This window comes from Euleptes europaea, chromosome 13 (genome assembly GCF_029931775.1).
Source record: "Euleptes europaea isolate rEulEur1 chromosome 13, rEulEur1.hap1, whole genome shotgun sequence".
Classification (NCBI taxonomy): domain Eukaryota; kingdom Metazoa; phylum Chordata; class Lepidosauria; order Squamata; family Sphaerodactylidae; genus Euleptes; species Euleptes europaea.
Window position 1 is genome coordinate 62946872 of NC_079324.1, and position 22516 is coordinate 62969387.

Consider the following 22516-nt stretch of genomic DNA (forward strand, 5'->3'; position numbering starts at 1 on the left):
GGGACAGCAGTTCTGTCCCTGCCTTGGGCAGATCGGATTCTGCCTAAATCCGCCTCCTCCCCACCCAGCTCCTGAGACTACATCAGGTGCTTTTGAGCAACAATTTCTGGCTTTTTTTAATGCTGGCTGATATTATTCTGGGCCAGAGGAGATCATTTCTGATTCTATTGACTACCAAGCCAAAAGGCTAAGCATTAAAAGGAAAGGGCTGTTGAAGCATCCGCTGTCTTCAGTCCAAATTGTTTTCTGAAGGAGTGGCGTGACCTTGCAGAGCAAAAAAAACCGAACGTTGGCTGGATGGCCCCATCCTCCCCGAACAGAAAGAGCGACATGGCAAAATTCAATTGAAGGCAAACAGAGGCTCCCCGAATGGCCTCAGCCGCTAACAGAACTTGTCTGCTTTCCCACTGCAGCAATAAAATTGAATCTTGCATTTAAGAGGGAAGAATCTAATTTACTCTCCTGTTCCAAATGCTGATGAAAAGGGAGAGATGCTTTTTCTCTCCAGGTGCCGAGTCGCTGGCGAAATCTTTCCACGTTAGGGTTGCCGTCTCCCAGAATTACAACTGGTCTCCAAGCTGCAGAGATAATTTTCCCTGGAGAAAATGGCAGCTCCAGCGGTTGGACTCCGTGGCATTGCATTGCTGCTGAGCTCCCTCCCATCTCCAAGCTGCGCTCTCCCCAGGCCCGCCTCCAAATCACCAGGAATTACCCAGTCTGGAGTTGGCAACCGTAGTCCACATTTCTCATTTATTTAATTAATTTATATTCTGCCTTTCCCCCCCATGGGGACCCAAAGCAGCTTACACAATTCTCCTCTCCATTTTATCCTCACAACAATCCTGTAAGGTAGGTTAGGCTGAGAGTGTATGACTGGCACAGGGTCACCCAGCAAGCTTTTATGGCATAAATGGGGATTCAGAATTGAGCCTTCCAGATACTAGTCTGGAGTCGTTTATGCATGGGTACTTTCACTCACATTTGCCTCCAATCTGACTCGGTTGTTCCTTGGAGTTCTGCATGAGTTTTCCGTCCATTAGAAATGACCTCGCTGCCAGCCCTCACAATGTCCGGGTCTTCCCATTCCTCTGTTAACCTGACTCTTCCCTCTCCCCTGAGCTCAGCCCAGGTGAAATCCCCATGCATAAGGTAAAGTGCGGGACCCAGAAGCTTGGTTTCTCTCATAGCCAATTACAAAGCATCATGTCTAGAGGCGGGCATTCAAGTACTTCCTGCTTCCTTGGAGCTATTTCTGAGCAGAAGAAAAGCTTTTAAAACTGAGGCTTGGATTCCTCCCCCCCCCCTTTCAGATTGCTCCATTTTTGTTCTTGTTGTTCTTAAAATGTTTTTTATGTGGCAGTTGGGTTTGGAGGGGAATTTTCTCTCACAGTAAGCACTACAAGCAAGCTAATTACAAAGCAGCATTTAAAGGGGTGGGGACTTGATTTGAGCTTGGAGAGTGCTGGTGCAGAGATTCCCAACAGGAAAGTGTGAGTCCAGCCAGCAACGAATCTCAGGTAAAACTCTCATGCATAAACAGCCTGATACTCTTAACCACCACACCACACTGGCTCTGAATGACCATTGCTTACAGATGGCACCGCCTGCCCCCACCCTGGCTATGGGTGTCTGTTTAGGACCCTCTCCTGCTCCGTTGCTGTTGGCCAGATGCTGCATGGAATGCACATTCTGTGCTCTGCTTTTAGCCTGTTCTGCCAGGTCTTTCGTCTTTGGGCAGCAGTGATAAATATTTAACCATGGAAAAAACACTTGCAGGAGAAAGGTTCGGTGGGCAGCTCTTCCTGGAGACGGAGCAGCAGCCTGCGTGTAGGGAAGGGTGACTTGGCGTTCCTAGCGGGGACTCTTGGCTTCCTGGCATTGGAGTCTTGAGGGAGTTGGTTCTGGCTAATGTGCTTTGGCCATGTATGTGAATGCGTGCTAAATGCTCACAGCTGTATTTGCCCATGGACTCGTCTTGGCCCATCAATTTAGGAAGCGCTGGTGCGGACCAGCGAGATGCTTGCTAGCCAGTCCAATGGCTTCTCTCTTGGGAGAGGAGGGGCTGTGGCTCAGTGGTTGAGCATCTGCTTGGCATGCAGAAGGGTCCAGGTTCAATCTCCGCCATCTCCAGTTAAAGGGACTAGGCAGGTAGGTGATGTGAAAGACCCCTGCCTGAGACCCTGGACAGCCGCTGCCGGTCATACAATATTGACTTTGATGGACCAAGGGGGGTCTGATTCAGTATAAGGGCAGCTACATGTGTGTGGGGCAGCGAAAGCCTAGCTCCACCCACTCACTGAAGCTCCATCTACCCACTCACTAGGATTGCCAGCTCTGGGTTGGGAAAAGCCCTGGAGTTTTGGGGGTGGAGCCTGGGGAGGGCAGGGTTTGGGGAGGGGAGGGACCTCAGCAGGGCATAATGCCATAGACTGGAGACCAGGTCCTATGAGGAAAGGTTGAAGGAGCTGGGTATGTTTAGCCTGAAGAGGAGAAGACTGAGAGGGGACATGATAACCATCTTCAAGTACTTGAAGGGCTGTCATATAGAGGAGGGGGGCTTCCTGGAACCCAGCCTGTAAAGACCACTGTGTGTGCATGTGTGTAGTTTGCATCTCTGCATTCTGCACACATGCTCAAAGATGTTTGCCAGCCACATGAACACATGAAGCTGTCTTATACTGAATCAGACCCTTGGCCCATCAAAGTCATTGTCTACTTTGGCTGGCAGCGGCTCCCCAGGGTCTCAGGTAGAGGTCTTTCACATCACCTACTTGCCTGGTCCCTTTAATTGGAGATGCCGGGGATTGAACCTGGGACCTTCTGCATGCCAAGCGGATGCTCTACCAATGAGCCACGGCTATACCACTGAGCCACTGCCCACTCTCACAAGCCCTTATACTTGTGAGGAGTGAGTCTTGATAGAGGAAAGAGGTTTTGGGCCTGGGCTGAGGGCTACAAGAATCTGGCTCTTTCTGAAAACCCCAGCAGGCATCGGGTTTCATCCCTCATTACATGCATGCGCTGTTTTAGCATCTTTGTCAGATTTGGGTCACGCATGACAGGCGGGTCTGAAATTTCCTGCAGGCTTGAAGCTCTGAAAAAATATCTCCCACAGCCCTCCCACCCCCTTTCCTTAGAACAGAATAAAGGGTTTTTTCCCCATGGTGTGCACTTTTTATATTTCCTTGGATGCTAAGTGCTGCCCCCCGCCCCCCCCGCTGTGCTGTGTGGAAGCCTTCCTGCTTGGCACAGAGAGCTGCTGGGGGCGTGGTTACCAACTCTGGGTAGGGAAAGCCCTGGAGATTTGGGAGGTGGAGCCCGGAGAGGGCAGGGTTTGGGGAGGGGTGGGACCTCAGAGGGGTATAATGCCTTAGACTCCACCTTCCAAAGCAGGCATTTTCTCCAGGGGAACTGTTCTCTGCAGTGTGGAGATCTCCAGTCCTGACCTGGAAGTTGGGAATTCTAGCTGGGAGGAAGGTGTCTCAGGCTGCTCTCCAACCCACCTGCCTTAGGAGGATTCTTATTCATTGATAACGTCTCCACAACAATAGGTTGCCCTCCAGAGAAGGGCAACAAAGATGGTGAGGGGTCTGGACACCAAGTCTTATGAGGAAAGGTTGAAGGAGCTGGGTATGTTTAGCCTAAAGAGGAGAAGACTGAGAGGGGATATGATAACCATCTTCAAGTACTTGAGGGGCTGTCATACTGAGGATGGTGCCGAGTTGTTTTCTGTTGCCCAAGAAGGTCGGACCAGAACAAACGGGTTGAAATTAAATCAAAAGAGTTTCCGTCTAGAGACATTAGGAAGAATTTTCTAACAGAGCGGTTCCTCAGTGGAACAGGCTTCCTCGGGAGGTGGTGAGCTCTCCTTCCCTGGAGGTTTTTAAGAAGAGGTTAGATGGCCATCTGTCAGCAATGCTGATTCTGTGTCCTTAGGCAGATGATGAGAGGGAGGGCATCTTGGCCATCTTCTGGTCACTAGGGGTGTGTGGGGGGGAGGTAGTTGTGAATTTCCTGCATTGTGCAGGGGGTTGGACTTGATGACCTTGGTGGTCCCTTCCAACTCTATAATTCTAGGTAGAGGGGCCTGCATTGTCTCCTGGGGTCTGAATGATTTTGAAATGGCGAGAGGCAGGCTCTGGAGAAGCACTCCCTCTTACTTCAAGATGTGTGGAGGTTGGCCGTGAATACTCAGGCAAGGGACAGACTCTTAGTACTTGTTCTGAAGAACCCTGCATGTTCCTGTTCACAGGACTGGATGGTCAGTCTGTGTGGTCGTTGCCCTTGCTGTATTTGAGACTGAGTACACTTATTTTCTAGATTTGGATACATGCACTCATACACTTACACACAATTAGCAACGTGCCAAAATCACAAAGCCCTTTTCTCAGGAAAACATAAGTATGGCAGGGGTTTACTGGCCAGTGTCAATGGCCTGGTGCTGTTCTCGTGAGCTATAAAACCATGTTTTCCCTGCCACTGAATCCTTATTGGATTCCAGCCTTTGAACTTTGCTGTTAATTTTGCTCTCTCTTGTTTTCCTCTCAGCCTCGCTATTCACAGTAACGTCTCTGGGCCTTCGGCAAGCTACTTTTCTCGCAACTCCTAACCCTACTCAACCCCCTCCCCAATCTGCAATGTGGAAATAATAATACTGGCCTACCATACAAGGTGGTTGTATGGATTGCTGAGCTAATGTATGCAAACAAGCCCTGCCAATGTGCCCTAGAGCTGTGCTGACGTACTGACCCCTCCTCTCTTTGTATGGGTTCAGGCAGCAGTTCATGGTGTGCAGGAGCCAGCTGGCCATGGGGCCCGGTCATGTGGCGAGACATGCAGGGCTGTGTTCCTGCAGCCCCATTTAATTCCAGGGCCACGGGTATGCATACTGGCAGCTCAGCCTCCGGCCCCCCTCTTGCCACCCACAATGCTGATGCCCAGGTGCCTCTCCCATGTCCCATGAGAGGACTGTACCACATCAGCAAGGACTCTCAGGAAAGTCCTCCTGATATTCAGCCTGATTAACTGGCGCCCACTCATTAACCCTTGGGGGCGCTGTGTCCCGTCTCTGTTTAGGCGACTCATGAACCGCCTGGAAGACATGCGCAAGAATGTGGCGGGCGACGGAGTGAACCGCTGCATCCTGTGCGGGGAGCAGTTGGGCCACCCGGGGTCTGCCTGCGTGGTGTGTGAAGACTGCAAAAAGGTAAGGAGCCCCTTTCCACCAATTGCCTACACACCCCTCTCCAGGCTGGGCCCGAAAAGCAGAGTTGCAATAACTAGGGTTGCCAGGTCCCTCTTCGTCAGCGGCGGGAGGCTTTTGGGGCGGAGCCTGAGCAGGGCAGGGTTTGGGGAGGGGCGGGGCTTTGATGCATAGAGTCCAATTGCCAAATCGGCCATTTTCTCCAGGTGAACCGATCTCTGTCGGCTGGAGATCAGTTGTAATAGCGGGAGATCTCCAGCTAGTACCTGGAGGTTATGCAACAAAAATAAATCAGCACTAAATTAAACGTCTCAACTTGTATTGTATAACTTCAATTATAATCTAACGTACAAACCATAAACATATACTATACACATAAATAGACCCACTCTTACAGCAATACAAAACTGAAGAAATAAGTCCATACAAACCCTCTGGTTCCATAAACTTGAAAGACTTGCATTTCATCAAGGTCACAATGGTAACAAATCAGTTCTTTTGCTGACAAAGTAGCAGCCCGACTCCCTATCAGTTGTAATAGCAGGAGATCTCCAGCTAGTACCTGGAGGTTGGCAACCCTAGCAATGACTGGGCCCGCTCGACTGAGCAAACGGACCTCAAATTATGTCCTGACAGATGCCCAGCAGCTCCCAGCTGGAGAAGGGCACATAGGCCCCTTGGGATGTTGTTAGGGTTGGGAAATTCCTGGAGCCTTTCCCAAGGTTGTCAGCAAATTCTCCGCACCTACTCCAGAGCAGGGCAACGCCCAAAAGGTGAGCTGGGAGACCTACCAGCAGAAGTCCTTTCTTCAGCCCAAGATGCTGCTTCATGCTGTCTTAAGAGATAAGCTCCCAGGATCTCTTGCTGTGGCAAATAAACTACAGAATGCAGAAAACGTAACAAAAAAAAGAGGGTAGTTTCCTGACTACCTAAAACTTACAAGGCTTCAGATATCTCCCTCCTTGGAGATGCATCACGTTTCCCATAGCAGGCATTGGGCCTGGAAGAAGACTGCACGGTTGCCAGCTCCTGGTTGGGAAATACCTGAAGATTTGGGGGGTGGATCCTGGGGAAGATGGAGTTTGGTGAGGGGAAGGACCTCATTCTGGGGTATAACACCAAAGCCGCCATTTTCTCCAGGGGGACAGGTCTCTGTTGCCTGGAGATGAGTTGTCCTCCCAGGCGATCTCCAGGCTCCACCTGGAGGTTGGCAGCCCTAGATGGTAGGAACCTAGGCAGGGGCCTCGTCTGTGATGCCTCACTTAAACAATAATAATATCAGATGTGAGCAAATTGTTCCCAGCTTGTTTCTTTTTAGATTCATTGACATTCGTGGCACCGGTTTTTGTTCTCTGCGTCCCACTGTCGGATTTGTAGATTTGTTTCGCATTTGCATGCTGTGCAGTTTGGGTCCCGTTTTTTATTCATTCCACAAACGTCATTATGTTCCTATAATACAATGGTGATCGATTTATAAGAAATAATGCATGCGGTTTTTTGGAGGGGGGGGGGAATTTGTCGTGAGGAAATGATGAAAATAAGGTGTCACAGGAGAAGCCAAGCAGAATTGGGGATTTTGGAGCTGGCATGATAAAGTGCGTGTGTGAGTTACGAATCCCTTTGCTTTAAATTGAACCCCTTCCCATCCCTAGGTGGGTGTCTGCCAACCACTATGGCGTGGTGGCATCAGCACCTGCCTCCTGCCAAAATTGGCATATTCAACGTGCTTTAGCAGTCAGTTCTCCCCGCTCCACTTTTAATGTTTTGGGGAGAGGCATGCCTCCTCTCTCACTTAAGCATCTCTCCCTGCCCTTCTGCAAAGCCCCCTTTCCCTCGCCAAGGCTGTCCTTCACCCGCCAGAGAGCTCTGCTTCCTTGCCGTCCTGAAAGCGAATGGCACCTTGCCAAGTGCTTGGCGCAAGGATGATTTTCTTAATTAATCTAGAAGCCGCTTCCCTGGTGAGTATGACTGTGGGCACCTGGGTTGTGCGGCACAGATGGCGTGGTGAAAAGCTGCCCCCCGTCAGCCGGCAGCCAGAGGGGCTTCGCACCCTTTCCTTTGGCCGCCTGCATTTCTGCTCTGGTTGCTGCTCAGAGCCCCGTGGTCAGAGTTTCTCCTGACGTGGCTTTTGGGGATAAGCACGGGATGGATCTCTGCCAAGCCCCGCAGGGGCCGGCTTCTGTTCTGGGAGCTGCGCTTGCTCACCGTGCTGTTTTGTCTCTTTTTGGACGCAGAACGTCTGCACCAACTGCGGCATCCAGACGACCAACAATCGCCCCCATTCCATCTGGCTGTGCAAGATTTGCAGCGAACAGAGAGAGGTCAGTTGGGGACTGGCCGGGGAGGCGTCCATGTGTCTCTGCACGAGTCCTCATGAAAAGGCTTGTGCCAGGAGTCTTTCGCTAACCAAGGTCCGCCAAAGGGTGGGTGGTGGTGGTGGTGGGAAAGCAGGAATAGTTGGCTGAGGCTGGGGACCACACGCCTGGTAATTCCTGCAAAATCAAACTGGTTCCCATATCACATGAACACATGAAGCTGCCTTATACTGAATCAGACCCTTGGCCCATCAAAGTCAGTATTGTCTACTTAGACCGGCAGCGGCTCTCCAGGGTCTCAGGCAGAGGTCTTTCACATCACCTACTTGCCTAGTCCCTTAACTGGAGATGGTGGGGATTGAACCTGGGACCTTCTGCACGCCAAGCAGATGCTCTACCACTGAGCCATGGCCCCTCCCCACTGAGTGAAGTCTCTGCCCTCTTTCTGCTGCAGTCCCCCAGTGATGAACAAACATGTCTAAATATTGTCGAAGGCTTTCACGGTCACAGTTCATTGGTTCTTGTCGGTTATCTGAAGGCTTTCACGGTCAGAGTTCATTGGTTCTTGTAGGTTATCCGGGCTGTGTGACCGTGGTCTTGGTATTTTCTTTCCTGACGTTTCGCCAGCAGCTGTGGCAGGCATCTTCAGAGGAGTAACACTGAGTATCAGTCACTGAGTAACCACGGTCACACAGCCCGGATAACCTACAAGAACCAAACATGTCTGAATTCATACATATGCCTTTTGACAAGTCAGACCATTGGTCCATCTAGTTTAGTATTGTCTACTCTGATTGGCTTCAGCTTGCGTAGAAACATATATTTCCAGTACCTGGAGATTCCAGAAACTGAACCCAGGACCTGCATGAACATATGAAGCAGCCTTTTACTGAATTGGACCTTTGGTCCATCCAAGTCAGTATTGTCTACTCAGACAGGCAGTGGCTCTCCAGGATCTGAAACAGAGGTCTTTCACATCACCTATGACCTGGCCCTTTCACCGGGAGATGCTGGGGGTTAAACCAGGGACTTTCTGCATGCCAGGCAGATGCTCTGCCGCTGAGCCACAGCCCCTCCAAAAGATGGAAAGCCAGGGCTCTTCTGTGAAGGTTTCCCTGTGCAAAAAGAGGAAGCTGCCAGAGCCTTGGTCCATCCTCCCCTTGTCAGTGGCTGTCGAAGGTTTCTCCTGGGACCAGAGATGCTCTAACTTGCAATGCCCCGTAGGGACTGAAACTGGAGCCCCTACCTGCAAAACGGCAGCTTCATCCCCTGGAAAGTCAGACAGCAGCGAGTTCTGCAACTAGATGTACACAGACTGGTGGGGCGATGCTTCTGTCTTGGTTTGATATCTGCGGGAAAGCCGGCCTCCCCTGCAGCCCAGTAACTGATCCACGCAGCTGCCTGTTAGGGACCCTGCTGAGGGGTTGCTGCCTTCCTTTGAGATGCAGCTGAGGAAGACAGGAACACAGGCTCTTTCTTTCTTTCCCCCTCGGTGGCACTGAAGACAAGCGGCAGAGCAGGAGGTCCCTGCAGCTCTGACAGTTGGGTGGTTTTGTGTTCCTGCTCCGGGGTGTGGGGTGTGTTTCTGCATTGGGGAGAACCACACTTGGAAGAGGGCCCAGGGGCCAAACTGCTGTCCCGAAATTGGGAACATAGGCTCTCCTTCACCAGCAGCCTCCCAGAAACCAACCCGCCCTATCTGGAAACCTACAGGAAACCACAAGCTGACCACTTGTGAGACACCCTGTGAGGCAGTGTGGTGTTGTGGTTAGAGTGTCGGACAAGGATCTGGGAAACTGAGGTTCGAATTCCCACTCTGCCGTGGAAGCTCACTGGGTGACCTTGGGCCAGTCACACACTCTTAGCCTAGCCTACCTCACAGGGTTGTTGTGAGGATAAAATGGAGGAAAGGAGAGTGATGTAAGCTGCTTTGGGTCCCCTAGGGGAAGAGAGGAGCAGAAGAAGAGTTGGTGTTTATTTGCCAATATTCTCTGCCTTTTAAGGAGAATCAAACCGGCTTACAATCTCCTTCCCTTCCTCTCCCCACAACAGACACCTTGTGAGGTAGGTGGGGCTGAGAGAGTTCAGAGAGAACTGTGACTAGCCCAAGGTCACCCAGCTGGCTTCGTGTGTAGGAGAGGGGAATCAAACCCGGTTCTCCAGATTAGAGTCCACCGCTCCTAACCACTACACCGTGTTGTGTGGTATAAGAGAATAATACATTATGGGGAAACCTTGTAGCCTAGCCATGTCCCTCATGTGCTCATTTTCTGTGTGTGGGGAGGAGTTTCTAAAAGGGGGCTGTGGCAGCTCCAAGATATTTGGGGCTCTCGGTCCTGGCGCTCTCTGTGTCTCGCCTGACCCTGATCTCGGGTTGTGCAATCTGCGAATCCCCTCCTGCTGCCTCTGGGGAATACAGGAAAGGCAGCTTTGTTGGGGCTGTGGCCCATTTGCCCCCCTCTGGAGCTGGCCCTCGATGTGTGTGTGTGTGTGTGGGAAGAGATCGCCCTCTGATTCCTCTGGGGGCTGGAGGTGGGTTTGACCCTGTGATACTTCTGAGCAAGCACCGCAACTTCCTGTGATCTCTGTTCCCAGGTGTGGAAACGCTCCGGGGCCTGGTTCTTCAAAGGCCTGCCGAAGCAAATGCTCCCGGAACCGATGGCCATCAGCAAGAGCAAGCCGGAAACTGTGCCCAGCGAGTCAGCCCCAGCTGCTCCAGATCCGAAGCCGTACTCACGCCGGCAGACACCCGGTAGGCAAACAGGGTGCATCTGGTAGGCAAACAGGGTGGATCGGTCTGTTGTCGGTGGTGGTGGACGATGCCATCTAGTCCCAGAAAGAGGTGTGAGCCATGTGGCTTCTGGGTGGCTCCCCATCCAAGTCCCGGCCAGGCGCAAGGGCCCTGTTTAACTGCAGGTGGTACTTTTGTGAATGGGGCTACCCACTTCCCTTGGTTGGCATGTCCTCCCTTGGTGCCTGGCTGCTTTAATGGTTGCACAATCCAAGAGGGCAGAGCACAGGGCACCCTGCCTACTGCTGACTTTGGTAACTCCTGGTCAGGACAGCGTGGTGTAGTGGTTAAGAGCGGTGGTTTGGAGCGGTGGACCCTGATCTGGAGAACTGGGTTTGACTCCCCACTCCTCCACATGAAGCCAGCTGGGTGACCTTGGGATAGTCACAGTTCTCTCCGAGCTCTCTCAGCCCCACCTACCTCACAGGGTGCCTGTTGTGGGGAGGGGAATGGAAGGTGATTGTAAGCTGGTCTGATTCTTCCTTTAGTGGAAGAGAAAGTCGGCATATAAAAACCAATTCTTCTTCCTCTTCCTCCTCCTCCTCTTCCTCTTCTCTTTCTGCTCTGTGAATCGTTCTTTGTTTTGTTCCCTAGTCCAAGGTGCAGTTCCTCCTCCTCCCGTCGTGCAGGAATCTCACGGTGAGAAGCAGCGTCTCTTCCTTCAGCATGGAATTATGTTATTGCTCTGTCAACTAGAAAAGTGTCCGGCCCCTGTGATGGAAGGACCCCAGGGGAGCTGCACTCAGATCAGGGAGGGATCTTGATGGATCTTGAGGGACTCCCTAGGAACCCAGACAAATAGAAATGCACTTTCACACAATGCTACTTATTCTGGGATGGAGCCTTTCTTCTTTTTTTTTCCATGTGGGTGTCAGAGTGAGGCAGTTTCAGAAACTGAACCAAACTGAAGGGCACACTGGCTCCCCCGCCTCTCTTTTTGGGTCCTTCTAGACCAGAGAAACTTCAGATGGAGTAACTGAGTTGGTGGTATCTGAATATCTGGCAGCCCAAAGTCAGTGGCTTGCATCCTAGCCCTTGAGTCAGCCAAGTTTGAAGCCTTCTTCCAGCCCAAGGATCTTTCCTCTGACACAAGAGCCCCTCTGCTGAGCAGGCTGCTGATATTTTCTTTTAAACTCGGAGGCTCCTATCTAGCTAAAGTTAATGATAACTACGGATGGAACTTCAGAACACGTTTTTTTTTTAAATCTCCTTGGAAGTAGAAGTGTAGTACTGCAAGGCGTATGCTGGGCTAGACCCTTTCTCCCTGTTGTGCTTGTTTTCTTCTTGCAGAGAGGAAAGTTCTAGCCCTACCCACTCTTCTTTTTTATTTTATTTGCAAAAACTGTATGCCGTCTTTTGCCCTTACAAGGGCTACTAAAGCGGCTAACAAACTTGATCATACTTGATAAGATCATATTGTAAAACCATTAAAATCAACCCACCTCCAAAACACACATCATTAAAGCAATTTTAAAAAACAGGTAAAATAGATACAAAAGATAAAACCAGCAATTAAAACATTGGTTAGGAAGGAGGGATCATTCAGGGATCAATGCCCAATGAAAACAAAAGTCTTTACCGGCTGGCGGGAGATGGCAACAATTGAAGTAGTAAAAAATGGCTTCCCCCCCCCTCGATGGACTGCCCATTGTAATGTTCTCAACAGTAGGCTGGGGTACATCCAGCAGTGCATCCCTCTAAGTTTGCAAAATTTTTGTCTGATTGTCCTTTTTAAAAATTTCAAGGGAATTTTGGGCTTAATTTGATTGATTCCGTTCCTAGATTGATTTGATTGATTCCTTTACAGTTTTCTTTCCAGGGTTAGATAATAGTTCCAAAGGCACATCTAAGCATGTGTGCTGGGTATCGAGACACATTTTAAAATGCAGGTATCACCTCAGCCAGTAATTCTTAAAAAATAATGTAATGCAAAATGTTAGGGATAATTCCCCTGCCATCAAGGGAATCTTCTTGACTCTGCATACCAGAAACTCAGGGAGCTGGAGTCCTGGGCCCAAGGCTGATTTCCCAGCTGGTTTGAGCCCCATTATCTCCTCCAAATTGGTCCTTGAGGTCTGAATCCTGGAGAGCCGCTCCCCCGTTCTCCCTACTGCTGGTTGGCCATGAGAGCTGGATCTTCCGCTGTAATTCTGAGCTTCTGTCAGCTCCTCATCAGGAGGTGCTAATGTGGAGTGATTGCCCCATTATTTAAATCTGGCTCCGTCTGTAAATCCTACCGAATTGCCTGACACCCCTGGGAGAGCCAGGCGTTGGCTTTTTGATTGATGCTGTCAGAACAGTCATTAGCTTGCTCGTTATTGCTGCAGATGATCCAGGCAGGCGCTGACAGGCCGAGGTTTTGTCCTGGATTTCAGCTGTCACTAAGAGCGTGCCAAGCTCCTTTCTCTGGAGACAAAAAAAAAAAATTCCCCTCTTCCTTCTAATGCAAAATATCCATTCATCTGGTCACCTGGGGTGAGTTGAGAATCGCCTCAAGGTGACCAGGTAACAAAGTTTTTGTAAACCAGGCAGGAGGTTCTTTGTGTTGTTTTACCTCTACCAAGAATGACTAGTCGAGATTAGAAATATGCAAGTAGAGGACAGGTGGAGACAAAGAAGCACACCTGTGGGGCAGCAGGTCCTCTTCACCCCACCAGCTCCTCAGACAGAGGGAAAAAAAGACCTTGTTTTGCAATTTCCTCTCGGTTTACCTGTCTGTTCCCAAATCAAGCAGCAGGCTGTCTTTATATGACTGCACCGCCCTCCATAAGAACATAAGAAAGGCCCTGTTGGATCAGACCAAGGCCCATCAAGTCCAGCAGTCTGTTCACACAGTGGCCAACCAGGTGCCTCCAGAAAGCCCACAAGCAAGACGACTGCATCATCATTGTCCTGTCTTTTTTCCACAGGACCTAATATAATAGGCATGCTCCTCTGATCCTGGAGAGAATAGGTATGCATCAGGACTAGTATCCATTTTGACTGTTAGCCATGGATAGCCCTCTCCTCCAGGAACATGTCCATTCCCCTCTTAAAGCCTTCCAAGTTGGCAGCCATCACCACATCCTGGGGCAGGGAGTTCCACAATTTAACTATGCATTGTGTGAAAAAATACTTCCTTTTATCTGTTTTGAATCTCTCGCCCTCCAGCTTTAGCAGATGACCCCGTGTTCTAGTATTATGGGAGAGGGAGAAAACCTTCTCCCTGTCCACTCTCTCCAAACCATGCATAATTTTATAGACCTCTATCATGTCTCCCCTCAGCCGCCTTCTTTCCAAGCTAAACAGCCCTAAGCGTCTTAACCGCTCCCCATAGGACAGTTGCTCTAGTCCCCTAATCATTTTGGTTGCTCTTTTCTGCACCTTCTCAAGCTCTGTAATATCCTTTTTTAGGTGTGGGGACCAGAACTGTACACAGTATTCCAAGTGTGGTCTCACCATACAAGGGCAGTATGATATCAGCAGTTTTATTTTCTATTCCTTGTCTAATTATGGCCAGCATAGAATTTGCCTTTTTTACAGCAGCCGCACACTGGGTTGACATCTTCATTGAGCTATCCACAACTCCCCAAGATCCCTTTCTTGGTCTGTCGCTGCCAGCACAGATCCCATCAGTGTATATGTGAAGTTGGGATTTTTTGCCCCAATATGCATCACTTTACACTTACTCACATTGAATCTCATTTGCCATTTTAATGCCCATTCTTCCAGTATGCAGAGATCCTTCTGGAGCTCTTCACAGTCCGATTTTGTTTTAGCCACCCTAAATAATTTGGTGTCTTCTGCAAACTTGGCTACTTCACTGTTTAACCCCAACTCCAGGTCGTTGATGAACAGGTGGAAAAGCACCAGTCCCAACACAGATCATTGAGGCACCCCACTGCTCACATCTCGCCATTGTGAGAACTGACCATTGATTCCTACTCTCTGCTTCCTATTTTTCAGCCAGCTCTCAATCCATAAGAGGACTTGTCCTCTTATGGATTGAGAGCTGGCTGAAAAATAGGAAGCAGAGAGTAGGAATCAATGGTCAGTCCTCATAAGAGGACTTGTCCCCTTATCCCATGACTATGAAGTTTGCTTAGCAGTCTTTGGTGGGGGACTTTGTCAAAAGCTTTTTGGAAATCCAAATACACAATATCTACAGGCTCATTCCTGTCCACATGCTTATTGACGCTTTCAAAAAACGCTAATAGGTTAGTGAGACAGGACCTACCCTTACAGAAGCCATGTTGGGTTTTTCCCAGCAGACCTTGCCCTTCTATATGCTTGACAATTCTATCTTTAATAATGCTTTCAACCAATTTACCCGGTACAGATATTAAGTTAACTGGCCTGAAATTTCCTGGGTCCCCCCAAGAACCTTTTTTATAAATGGGTGTTACATTGGCCATTCTCCAGTCCTCTGGTACAGAGGCTGATCGAAGGGACATATTACATATCTTTGTTAGAAGTTCAGCAATTTCCCATTTGAGTTCTTGAAGAACTCTAGGATGAATACCGTCTGGTCCCTGTGACTTGTTAGTTTGCAGTTTGTCTAGACGTTCTAGGACTTCCAGCCTTGTTACCACTATTTGCCTCAGTTCCTCATTTTCCCCTCTCCAAAATCTCCAAAATCATTTTCCCCTCTCCAAAATCCCTTCAACTGGGAAGAAGATCACCAAGCTCTGAACAAGAGGTCTCCCTGGAAACCGTCTCCTGACAATTACCGTAGCTCCCATTTGGTACACATTGATAGCCATCCAGGAGCAAGATGGTCCCTTTGTCATGGTCCCCAGTGCTAAGAAGAAGAATGTGGTGCTGCTGAGCACCCCCATCCACGTGGGGGTGCTCATGGCACCCCCATCCACGTGGTTTTCTAGGCAACAGACGAGGAGAGGTGGTTTGCCATTGCCATTGCCTTCCTTCAGATGGCAACCTCAGTCTTTGTTGGTGGTCTCCCATCCAAGTGCTGACCGTGGGTGACCCTGCTTAGCTCCCAAGTTCCCTCCCTGTGCCAGGATGCCTGTGAGGGTGAGCCTGCAGACAGTTTTCCCACCACGGCCAATCCTCAGCCTTTCCAGGCTTCACAACTTTCTAGGATTTCTTTGTGTTTGCAAACTTAACTGCTGGAAATGCAATTTGTTTGCATTTGCTGTGACAACAGGGAAGTAACTTCATCATTGTTGGCCTTTTTTGAATGTGCGTGTGCTGCACTTCCAGGCAATGAGCCAACAGCAGCTGCATCCAGTCGGGGAAATTATCCACAAGTTAACCGCAAACCTTCCCAGGCTAGAATGGCACCTAGTGGCAGCGAATACACCGGCGAGGGGGCCGAAAGCCGAGGCTACTCTGGAGAGACCGAAGCCACCAGAAGCCCTGGAGGTGAGCCAATCCGCTGGGGAGCCATTTGTGGAAACTGTTGTTTTGCAGTCTTTTCTAGAGTCTTATGAATCTACTCTGTGAGAGTCTTGTTTTGTGTAAGGGCAAACCAATGTGCCGCAAGAAAGGAATAATAAGAATTTTGACCTTTAGTGATCCTAAAATATCCTTCTGTGGAGGAAGCTGCCTGCTGCATCCCTGTACGAGCCATCTCTCTGGCCTTGCACCCCCCTAATCAGCTCCCATTGAAGCGGTGGGCCTCATCAGGTGTGACTGGATCACCCCTGATGGGGGAAACAGCAGAAGTAGCCATTCTGTGGAGGATGCCTGTTGAGTCTCTGCGAGAGACTTCACCTCCTTCCAATTAGAAGGCCTGCTCAGAGCAGTGACGCATCCAGAAATAGGAGGTAGGCTCCTCTGAGGGAGAGTAATCCGTACCTGCTAATGGAGTTGTAATTTTCCTAACTTACAAGTCTCAGTCGCATTGCGAGTGAAGTTGCTCCCACCTTCCCAAATTTTCACCCAATTAGTAGCATAAGCCAAGATACATTACCAGCGTGGGCGCCTCTGTTTGCCCTTGTGTGGTTCAGTTTTGTCATTTAATCTGACACCGGAAGCTGATAGCTACTGTTGGTGCAGTGCTGAAAAGCGGAGCGTGGGAACCCTCTAATCAGTCTTGTTGCAACTGCCCGGGGTGGCAGAACCGACCATCGCTTTTAAAAAACAGGAATGCGATTCCCAAATCAGCACCATGCGCAAAACCGTGCCACCATCAGTATCCTTACACATTCTGTGAGTAAACCGAGTGGGATGGAAGAGTTATTCGCAGCTCCAATATGATTTTATCAAGTGGGCCTCAGTACTGGAAGTTTTGAAAATGCGGTTGGGAAGAAGGCTGAGACTGGAGACAGCAGCAGGAGGTTCTGAGGCGCTGAGCTAGTTTTCTTGTCTGCATTAATTTCTGTGGGGAAGCACATCTGTACGCATGTTTTTTCGATGCCTGCCAGGGACAGGAATGAGGCGCCGTGTGAGCAGCAGAGCACAGAAGGGGCTTTGGGTTGGGGTGACCTGGTGTTGCACGGAGAAATCAGGCAAGTTTGGAGCCACCAACAGAGACCGGGCGAGGAAAGTCAGACCAGTCTGGCCTCTACCGCTTCCAGCACTTGAGACGTGGCTCCCATCGAAAGCGCCTTGTCCCTCCGGGGTTAAGAGCGGCGGAGTCTGATCTGGAGAACCGGGTTTGATTTCCCAATCCTCCACACGAAGCCAGCTGGGTGACCTTGGGCAAGTCACAGCTCTCTTAGTGCTCTCTCAGCCCCACCTACCTCACAGGGGGTCCATTGTGAGGAGGGGAAGGGAAGGTGATTGTAAGCTGGTTTGATTCTTAAGTGGTAGAGAAAGTTGGCATACAAAAATAAACTCCTCCTTCTTCTCCTCCTCCTTCTCCTTTTTCTCCTCCTTCGACAGTCACCCCCCCCAGGGGGGAACAGCAGGTCAGTGGGGTCTTAGCAGTGGGGCTGTGCCAGTGGACTTTGTGTGCAAGCGAAAGGCAAGCTGGACACGATCCAAGATGCGTTGACTGCGCAGGGAATGCTGAACAGCACACTGCAGGGATATGCGGATCACATCATCCTCTCTTGCCTTCTGCCATTTGGAGACTTTGCTCTCTGCTTTGGCAGGGGCTGGGTGGTGGGGTGACCTTTGTAGGACGAGAGGGCGGGTAGCAAAGGGGCCAAAGGGTGAGTTTGGCCTCTTCAGTGTGAATTTGGCCACAATGACCCTCGGGCAAGTCCCTGATCTCTTGATCCCATCTGTAATATGGAGATGGAGAGTAGCAATCTCCTTTCCGGCATGGTTGTAAGGTGGATCGTCCGGTAGCCTAGACAAAGAAACAGTCGCCTGGAAAACTGTTCCAGAATTAAGCTGCTGTTGATCAACAAAGGAAATTCAAAGGGAGACTCTGTTAAGAAGTGGCTGAAGGGTTTGACAGGCCCCTTTGAACAAAGACGATGCATTTCTCAACCCACTACATGGCTTAAATTAGCTTAGCAAAATCAGGCAGATTGATTGGCCACTGTGTGAACAGACTTTTGGACTTGATGGGCCTTGGTCTGATCCAGCAGGGCCTTTCTTATGTTCTTATGATAGCTGGTGGTCACTAAGGTCTTTTATATATGGCTGTTTCCCTCGCTGTCACCCCTTCGACGATGGCCATCTGTCAGCAATGCTGATTCTATGACCTTAGGCGGATCATGAGAGGGAGGGCACCTTGGCCATCTTCTGGGCATGGAGTAGGGGTCACTGGGGGTGTGGGGGGGAGGTAGTTGTGAATTTCCTGCATTGTGCAGGGGGTTGGACTAGATGACCCTGGTGGTCCCTTCCAACTCTATGATTCTATGACTTTGGGTCTTTGTGTCGATTATGCCTGCCGTTTCTGACCGTCAGAGGTTTCCTCGCTCTCCCCCTGCATTTTGCCCACATTTTCAGAGACCTGTTTTATCTCAAATTTGAAAACGCAGGGAAAGGGAAGGGGAGAGCGAGGCGACGTCTGACGGTTGGAAAAGGAATGCGTAATCCAAACAAAGACCCAAAGTCATCGGAGGGGTGACCGTGAGGGAAACAGCCATGCAGAAAAGACCTAAGCTTGCCTTATACACAAGCTTTGGCTGGATGTGTGAAAAGCATCCCCACCAGGAGCTGCGCAAATTCCCCCCCCCCCCAACCCTGGCAAGAATGAATTTTGAAGCAGGAGAAACCTCATGTCTCTGGGCCTCAGCTTGTGGGAGGGGGGAGTCAGGTGCGTTGCCTGTTGTGGTACAGCCACATGTGGACAGGGAGGGGGGGCACCTCACCTGCATCTAATGTCAGTCAGAGATGGGGCTGGGACTGTCAGAGCGGTGGGGGGCGGGCTTGTTATTCAAACCAAACAGGAAAACACTTGTGTGAAGTTTCCTCTCCTTCTCTTTCGGGCTGCTTCCCTCTGTGTCCTGGTTTCCCACTGAACAGCCACATTAGTATTCCTTTCATCCTATATATACCTGACCTAGATACATTATTTAATGGGGGGTGGGAAAAGATGGTTTTTGTGCTGCCTCTGAGTCTGTTGGGATTAAAACTGGCCCATTGCAGCTGGGTTCTAAGGCCCGAGGCTTAATTTGGTGCCCCGGAGCTTGGCTTTGAATACCCTGGGATATGCAAAGCAAGGGCAGCCCTGGGCATGCCCCTGACCATCTGCAGAGTGTTTTATCTTCATGTGACTGCAACCAGGCACCAGGCTGGTGGATTGAGGGTTTCTCTGCTGGAGGGTATGACAAAGGTCTCTGCTTGTCTCCCAAATGACCCCCTCTGACCCCCTCTGGCTTTCCCCTTCAGCCCCAAAGGAGAAGTCTCCTTCCTTTCTAATGCTTTTCTTAGCCCCTGTGCCAGGGCTCAGGGTGCCCGGTGCCTGCTTTCAGTGCCAAGGCCAAACCATGAGACATGTGAAGGAAGAGTAGCTCAGAGTTCCCCTGAGCAGGTGCAAAGTGCAATCCTGGATGCACTTTTTGGAACTGGCTTGCAGAATACCTGCCAGGGGCTGGTTGTCTCGCAGCCTTCCAATTCTGCCTTCTCCATGAACCTTTTTGAGTTCCTCCCCCTTTTTGAAATGAAGCCCAAACCATCTGTGAGGAGAGGGAAAGCCATTTTTTGCCTGGTTTATTCCCCACTCCCTTGGTTGTCTTCAAATAGTTCCTGGGGCTTCTAGGACTCTGGAAGTGATTGTTTTTTTTCTTTTTCTTTTTTTTTCTTGCATCTTAAGGGGTACAGAAAAGGAAGAAGGGAAAGGGATAGCTGTTAACATTATAAAAACAATACAGTATTGTAAGATGATTTCTAAATAAAATTAAGTTACAGAATGACTTTAGTTTGAAATTCTTGCTTCATAATATCTCTTATATTTTAAAAATTCTTATTCTTGTTTAACAGTTATTTGAGGTAAAAAGTATACAACATTGTAATATTTTAGCATAGATTGTTCATGTTAGTTGCATTTCATATATGTATAAAAAGAAGCCCACTTTTCCTGAAATTGCTCGATAGATTCACTGAGTTTAGGATTTAGTTCATCAGTCATTTTAGCCATTGCTGCATATGGAAGTGATTGATGAAGTGCCAGGGACATGTGATTGACATGTGATTGACAAGTGCCAGGGACATGGAGAGATTGCCTTCCTCACTCCCTCAAGCATTGGGAAGCCCCCAAAATCACCTGTGTGTCAAGGAACGTGGCGAAGAATTTCAAGAGCAGGAGAGTTTCTAGCTAGACTTCAACTTCCTGCATCTGTTTTTCTGATTATGAAGCGCGGGGTGCTCTCCTTCCACCCCACTGCCCAGTTTGCCCCAGCTATGCTGGGAGGGCTCCCAGAATGCCCCCAGTTGCTCCTTTGCAATGGAATTTGCTCCCTCTGGGGAATAGTCAGCATGGCCTTCCCTGATCCTCTTTGCCTTCTCTCTTATTTAGGTGTAAAACGGGCCAATGTTGTCCAAGCTGCCGGTGCCAGGCTGCCGCCTCCAGCTTCGAATCAGAGTGGATCTGCCCAGCTGGCAGACCAAGGTGGGTTTGTAGCCAGCCTCCTAGTGTGGGTAGGATGACTCTGGTGCCCTTTGGCTTTTATCTCCCCCCAATTTGAGGAAGGCTTTTGGAGGAAGAGACTAATTGATCTGTAGATTCCAAGACCTGATCTTCTTGTCTCCGCTTTGCCCTTGGGGCTGGACAAGGGGTGGAGGGGTTTTGGAGGCACTGCAAGACACACCTTGTATGTTTCACATGCAGTTATTTAATGTATTTACTTAAAATATTTGCTGGCTTCCTCTCTTCCCTTCAGAGCCCAAGATAACTTACAACATAGATAAGATACATAAAATGGAACACATTAAAAAATGATAAAAACTAAAATTTAAAATTACAACTCAGGACTGCTAGTAAACTTAAACAAATGTGGTCCTAAATGCAGCCATCTTCAACGGGGGTAGTGGAGAGCCAGTGTGGTGGTGTGGTTAAGAGCAGAGATTTGGAACAGTGGACTCTGATCTGGAGAACTGGGTTCAGTTCCCCACTCCTCCACATGAGAGCCGGAGGCTAACCTGGTGAACCGGGTTGATTTCCCTACTCCTCCACATGAAGCCAGCTGGGTGACCTTGGGCTAGTCACAGCTCTCTCAGCCTCACCTCCCTCACAGGTTGTCTGTTGTGGGAAGGGGAAGGGACGGTGATTGTAAGCCGGTTTGATTCTTCCTTAAGTGGTACAGAACGTCGGCATATAAAAACCAATGCTGCTGCTAATTCTTCAACTGCCTCCTAAAGATTGAAAGTGAGGGGGCCTGGGGAATATGGTTGCCAGGTCCCTCTTTGCCACTGTTGGAAGTGGCCCGTTTCTCCAGGTGAACTGATCTCTATCGGCTGGAGATCAATTGTAATAGTGGGAGATCTCCAGCTAGAACTTGGAGGTTGGCAACCCTACTGGGGAGTAGGGCTCCCTGGGGGCTCCCAGCGGAGCTTGATCCATGCTCATGGGGCTGCTCCTAAAAATCACATGGCTGAATTTTTTGGGATGGGGGGGAATCCTCCCTAGCACATAGGAAACTAGCAGTTCAGGAGAGAAGCTAGCCTAGATGCCTTCTCCATGATGAATGCCTTCTTTGTTTCCACAGGCGGTCTCTCAATGGCTTCACCCCAAGTCGATCCCGCCTACGCCCCTTCCGGAGCCTCCTGGGATGACAGAGCAAGTCCTGGGTATTCCGCCCCCGCAGCCAGAGAGGAGAGGCCCATGAGGCAGGCGCCCCCCTACAGCCAAGCCGCCATGCCACCTGCTGCCCCAGCACCCTCCCGACAGCCTCCTCAAGAGGAGGAGGAGGAAGACGAGGCCAACAGCTATGACTCCGATGAAGCAAGTAGGTAGTCTCACGTCACCCTGGCAAAGGCAGCCAGCACTGCCTCCTTCTCATCCTTGGGCTGTCTGGGAAAAACATTCTCCTTGATATTGGAGATGAAAATGGTACTGATTGTTGAATCATAGCGTTGGAAGGGGCCATCTAGTCCGACCCCCTGCTTAATGCAGGATCAGCCTACTACAGCAGTCTAATCTGGAGAACCGGGTTTGATTCCCCACTCCTCCACATGAGCGGCGGAGGCTAATCTGGTGAACTGGATTGGTTTCCCCGCTCCTATGCGTGGAGCCAACTGGGTGACCTTGGGCTAGTCACACTCTCTCAGCCCCACCTACCTCACAGGGTGTCTGTTGTGAGGAGGGGAAGGGAAGGTAATTGTGAGCTGGTTTGTTTCTTCCTTAAGTGGTAGAGAAAGTCAGCATATAAAAACCTCCTCCTCCTCCTCCTAATTCCTCTTCTTTTTCTTCTTGTCATCATGGGGCACTTTTCACGAGAGAAATTAGTCAGGGAGCACTAATTTTCACTTAGCACCTATATAGTAAACCGAATGACAGTAGTATTTTTCTTTCCAGTCTCTTCACAGAGCACTAGGAGATGGACCCATGGACTGATTCAGTATAAGGCAGCTTCATGTGTTCATGTGTGTTCAACCCAGGACTTGCTTTTTTTTACTCTCTTCCTCTTTTGGACAGCTCCTGACTGCATTCAGATTCTATTATCCTTCTAAAATGTTTTAGCTTTCCCTGGCACTGTAGCCCTTTTCTAACAAGCTGGTATCTGGGCTCCTTGGGGGCTGGCGGCTTCTTCCTGAGGACCCACTAAGTGCTTTTAATGGCTGGTAAATAAGTAATTGGGGAGGAAACGATTTCGTGAGCCCGTTTCTTTCTTTCTCGTGGAAAAACAACAAGCTGCCCCCCACACC

The 22516-nt window shown here is 49.8% G+C and overlaps 1 protein-coding gene across 1 annotated transcript in view; it reads left to right on the forward strand.

Moving 5' to 3' along the window:
- Positions 1 to 22516, forward strand: part of RPH3A (rabphilin 3A) — a 53477-nt gene that overhangs the window by 15523 nt on the left and 15438 nt on the right. Inside the window, exons 3-9 of the mRNA XM_056859109.1 lie at positions 5077 to 5206; positions 7438 to 7524; positions 10114 to 10270; positions 10904 to 10948; positions 15512 to 15673; positions 20169 to 20261; positions 21358 to 21597. Of these exons, the coding sequence (XP_056715087.1) occupies positions 5077 to 5206; positions 7438 to 7524; positions 10114 to 10270; positions 10904 to 10948; positions 15512 to 15673; positions 20169 to 20261; positions 21358 to 21597 (914 nt within the window). The remainder of the gene's footprint in view (positions 1 to 5076; positions 5207 to 7437; positions 7525 to 10113; positions 10271 to 10903; positions 10949 to 15511; positions 15674 to 20168; positions 20262 to 21357; positions 21598 to 22516) is intronic.